Genomic DNA, 4,502 nt, shown 5'->3' with positions numbered 1-4,502 from the left:
TAAGAATCATGTTGTAGTAGTTACATTTTCAAGTTGACTAGTTAAAAATCGTAAAAAATCGAGAATCAGTCAAACATTCTGGAAAAATCAAGATTACATTTTTTTGTAAAATCGCCCAGCCCTAGTATGCATATATTTTTTATTCATTTTTAATTTATTCTATAAATAAAAGTACTTATTTACTCATTTACTTTGAGTATATTTACAAAAAAAAAAGAGATATAAAAGATGTTTAAAGCCATATAATATATTTATTTATGACAGTAAGATTAAGGGGCGAGTGTGTTAAGTATTTTTAATTTATTTTATCTTATTTTATTTTTAGGTGGTGGTTAACTGGTGATTTCTTTGGCATATGTATCTTGATGTCCGCATGTTATTTTATCATCTCTCTTTCTTTTTTTAGGCCATAAGTAACAAGGATCAGCACAGTATTTCCTACACGTTGTCCCGTGTACAGACAGTGGTGGTGGAGTACACTCAAGACAGCAATACAGACATGTTTCAGGTACCGACTCGCTGCTGACTAAGCTATCCTTTAGGACTACTTGGATTGTGTTCGAAAGCGTCCATTAATTTCACTACTCAAAGTGTCAGCCTGAAATAATGCCGTCACTAAGCAGAAAAGAGGTGACACTAGCATCTACTTTGATTCTGTTTCCTACACTGTTTCTATAATTGTGTACAGTGATGCAAGCTTACCAGCTTCTCCGCAGTGTTTGATGTTTAATTTCTCTCTGCATCTCAGATTGGCCGCTCAACTGAAAGTCCAATAGATTTTGTGGTGACCGACACGGTTCCCGGGAGTCAGAGTAACTCTGACACTCAGTCAGTTCAGAGCACCATATCTCGCTTCGCATGCCGGATCATATGTCAGCGAACGCCCCCTTACACCGCCCGCATCTACGCCGCCGGATTCGACTCCTCCAAGAACATCTTCCTAGGGGTGAGATAGCGAGGAAGTTTGACTTCATCTTATGTAAAGACAGTGGGTGATTTAACCTGAGAAACTAGCACTGCTTTTGAGCAGCATAAACAACTGATGTTAGGCCAAATATATAATGAAATCAGATCTGGAATCTGAATAGATTTAAATGCACAGGTATTCTCTTTCTGAAGCATTTGAATGTCGTGTCATCTACCTAAAATAGTGATGTTAACATTTATTCAAAGTACTGAGATGTTTTTTTTTTTTTAAAGATCATTTACTCATCTTCATACCTGTCCAATACCGTATGACTTATTTTCTTCTGGGAAACATAAAGATATTTTGAAGAATGTCTTTTTTCCATACAATGGAAGTCATTGGGTTCCCAATGTTCTTCAAAATATCTTCTATTGTGTTGCAGCAGAAGAACGTCGGTCATTCAGGTTTGGAATGTCATAAGTAAATGTTGACAGTTTTAATTTTCAGGTGAGCTAACTCTTTAAGTATTCAAATAAAATCCTAATAAAAAATTTTTTTACTTACAGGAGAAAGCAGCAAAGTGGAAGACATCGGATGGACAGATGGACGGTCTGACTACTAACGGTGTGTTGGTAATGCATCCTCGCCATGGTTTCACAGAGGACTCCAAACCCGGTGTGTGGAGAGAGATTTCAGTGTGTGGAAACGTGTTCACCTTGAGAGAGACACGTTCGGCTCAGCAGAGGGGGAAAATGGTCAGTGCTCAGATGTTACATATGTATATAAATATAGCATAATTTGTGAAAGCTGTAAAGCAATATCAGATGGAATTCTGAAATGTAAGCTCTATTAAACAGTCATATGGCTCCCTGCAAGACGGGACGTTGGGGCATTCTGGTGCTGTTGACCGGTTGCTCTGGGACGCTGTTGCCACAGTAACAGCCGTGTTGTATTTGCACTTTTACTTTGTGACCTTCACATAAGACAGCTCAGACACTGCCCAATACACACCCAATGTCCATACAGCTGTGTGTGTGTGTGTGTGTGTGTGTGTGTGTGTGTGTTTGTGTGAGACTAATGCAGTATGGTGAAGGTCAAACTAAAGGCTGATCAAGGGTGGCTGCAACCATGAATGATATAATTCCGGGATGAATGCGTGAATTATAGTGTGTTTGTTTTGTGCATGTGCGTATGTCGTATGTGCATTACATACGACATACGACACGACCTGAAATTGGTGTGTTAGAGAAAGGAGACATGCAAAATGTGCAGTGTTGGGGTGCCTCCAGGACCAGGGTTGGGAACCACTGGTCTAGACAAATAGAGGCCTGTAAAGACTCCTAGATATGCACAGTGAAGAACACAAATCAAACTGCTTATGTATTCTTGTTGCACAACTCAACAAGAGTGTTCTTATCACTCAGCATACCCGGTTAAAAAAGTCACCGCTCGCCACTGATATATATGGATGTATGTATGTAATTAATTATTAAATTATGTATGTATGTATTTTTTTATCAACTTTTAGGATTACTGTTCTTGCCGATCCTAAACTAGTGAAATATGAAATTGTTAATATTAATTCTGTGTATAGGATATATAAAAAAATAAAATAAAATAAAAAGTTAAGCATTCATAATTGCAATAAAAAATATATATAAAATTATTATTATTAATTGTTTTATTTTAAATTCATGCATTTTTATTTTTATTGCTATTATAATTATTAATGTATTTATTTTTTTGTCATATTTCCATTATGTCCTCATTTGTATACATTACGTGATATTCAGTACTGTATACAGAACATGTATTATGGGACCTTTAAACTTTGAGGGCAAAGAAAACAGCAACCCAACATACACGCGCGCACACACACACACACACCTCCATGCATGCATACACAAATACAGTGTTGTATTTGCACTTTTACTTTGTGACCTTCACATAAGACAGCTCAGACACTGCACAGTTCACGTGTGAGACTAATGCAGTATGGTGAAGGTCAAACTAAAGGCTGATCAAGGGTGGCTGCAACCATGAATGATATAATTCCGGGATGAATGCGTGAATTATAGTGTGTTTGTTTTGTGCATGTGCGTATGTCGTATGTGCATTACATACGACATACGACATACGACACATAAGACAGATGTCTTAAGCAGTAAATGGTTATATTATTGTCATTCTTTGGCTCTTTTTATAATGAATGAATAACTACTGTACAGTGAATGTTGGGGCTTTACTGCCCCCTGCAGGCAAACTTTCAGCACTGCATTTACTGATAAGATCTGCCTTTGTTTTGCTTTAATCATGCATCATGTGTTAAAAGCATGAATATGGACTCTATTTATAATTAAATCCTCTTCTCTTTTCTCATTGGTCTCTGTCTCTGTGTAGGTGGAGAATGAGACTCAAGAGTTAGTGGACGGCTCTCTGATTGATCTCTGCGGAGCGACTCTCTTGTGGCGTACTGCTGAAGGACTTTCCCGCACTCCCACTGTCAAACACCTGGAGGCGCTCCGGCAAGAGCTGAATGCTGCTCGTCCCCAGTGCCCCGTGGGTTTCAACACCCTCGCCTTCCCCAGCATGCGGCGAAAGGACATAGTGGACGAGAAGCAACCCTGGGTCTACCTAAACTGCGGTCATGTTCACGGCTACCACAACTGGGGTAACCGCGACGCAGAGCGAGAGGGAAGGGAGGGCCGTGAGCGGGAATGTCCCATGTGCCGTGCTCGTGGGCCGTACGTGCCGCTGTGGCTGGGCTGCGAGGCAGGGTTTTATCTGGATGCGGCCCCTCCTACTCACGCGTTCAGCCCATGCGGCCACGTGTGCTCAGAAAAAACAGTGGTGTATTGGAGTCAAATCCCTCTTCCTCACGGAACGCACACCTTCCATGCTGCCTGCCCTTTCTGCGCCCAGCAGCTCAGCAGTGAGCAGGGATACATCAGACTGATCTTCCAGGGGCCCGTGGACTAAATACACCTGAATATGTCCTTTTACCCCAGTAACCCATTTGACAAACAGTAGCCAGGCATTTCTTTCTGTTGATCCTATAATTTGATTTTATAAAGATGACATTTTCTGTGCTCTCAGACTGTTTTTTTTCCCTCCCTTTCTGGTTTGTAAGTGACCTTTATACTGCTTTTTCGAATACAGAGAAAAACAAAAATATATATTTTCAAATAAAAAGATTATAAAAGCAACAAAAAAAAAAATTTTTTTTTAAAAGGATTAGACCTCTTCAGAACAGCAGAGCACATGCACACCCACATTTGAGCGTTCTGATTGGGTGGCTCTGCTTGTCATTTGAAGCGGTGGGCGTGGCCATTACAGATGGTGATGTGTACAGTGTTTATTTGCTAACAGTAATTCTCAGCACTAAAGAGGCAATACACCATCCATGTATGTTTATAATGAGCTTACAGACTATCTGTAAGTCTATCTGTACTCAATTTATTCAATAATTCACAGCATTTCATAAAGCAACTACATTTAGATTCCAGATAACTGTTTTCCATGTCTAACTTAAAAAATACTTAATGTTTTTTTTTTATTTATACACTATCAATGTTTATCAAAGAAAAAAATGTAT

At 39.3% G+C, this 4,502-nt stretch overlaps 1 protein-coding gene across 2 annotated transcripts in view; it reads left to right on the top strand.

Annotated features, from left to right (window-relative positions):
* Positions 1 to 4,114, top strand: part of LOC107715974 (E3 ubiquitin-protein ligase pellino homolog 1) — a 33,123-nt gene extending 29,009 nt beyond the window's left edge. The window contains exons 3-6 of one of the 2 annotated variants that reach the window (XM_016522258.1): positions 407 to 508; positions 749 to 946; positions 1,474 to 1,662; positions 3,308 to 4,114. In XM_016522258.1, coding sequence (XP_016377744.1) covers positions 407 to 508; positions 749 to 946; positions 1,474 to 1,662; positions 3,308 to 3,886 — 1,068 coding nt within the window. In that variant the 3' untranslated portion in view covers positions 3,887 to 4,114. The remainder of the gene's footprint in view (positions 1 to 406; positions 509 to 748; positions 947 to 1,473; positions 1,663 to 3,307) is intronic. The other variant, XM_016522257.1, reaches the window with a different exon arrangement.
* The last annotated feature ends 388 nt before the right edge of the window (positions 4,115 to 4,502 follow it).

The sequence above is a fragment of the Sinocyclocheilus rhinocerous genome, unplaced genomic scaffold (genome assembly GCF_001515625.1).
Source record: "Sinocyclocheilus rhinocerous isolate Xijiao unplaced genomic scaffold, SAMN03320098_v1.1 scaffold749, whole genome shotgun sequence".
NCBI lineage: Eukaryota > Metazoa > Chordata > Actinopteri > Cypriniformes > Cyprinidae > Sinocyclocheilus > Sinocyclocheilus rhinocerous.
The sequence above is the reverse complement of the archived record's forward strand: the minus strand, read 5'-3'. Positions and strand labels throughout refer to the sequence as shown.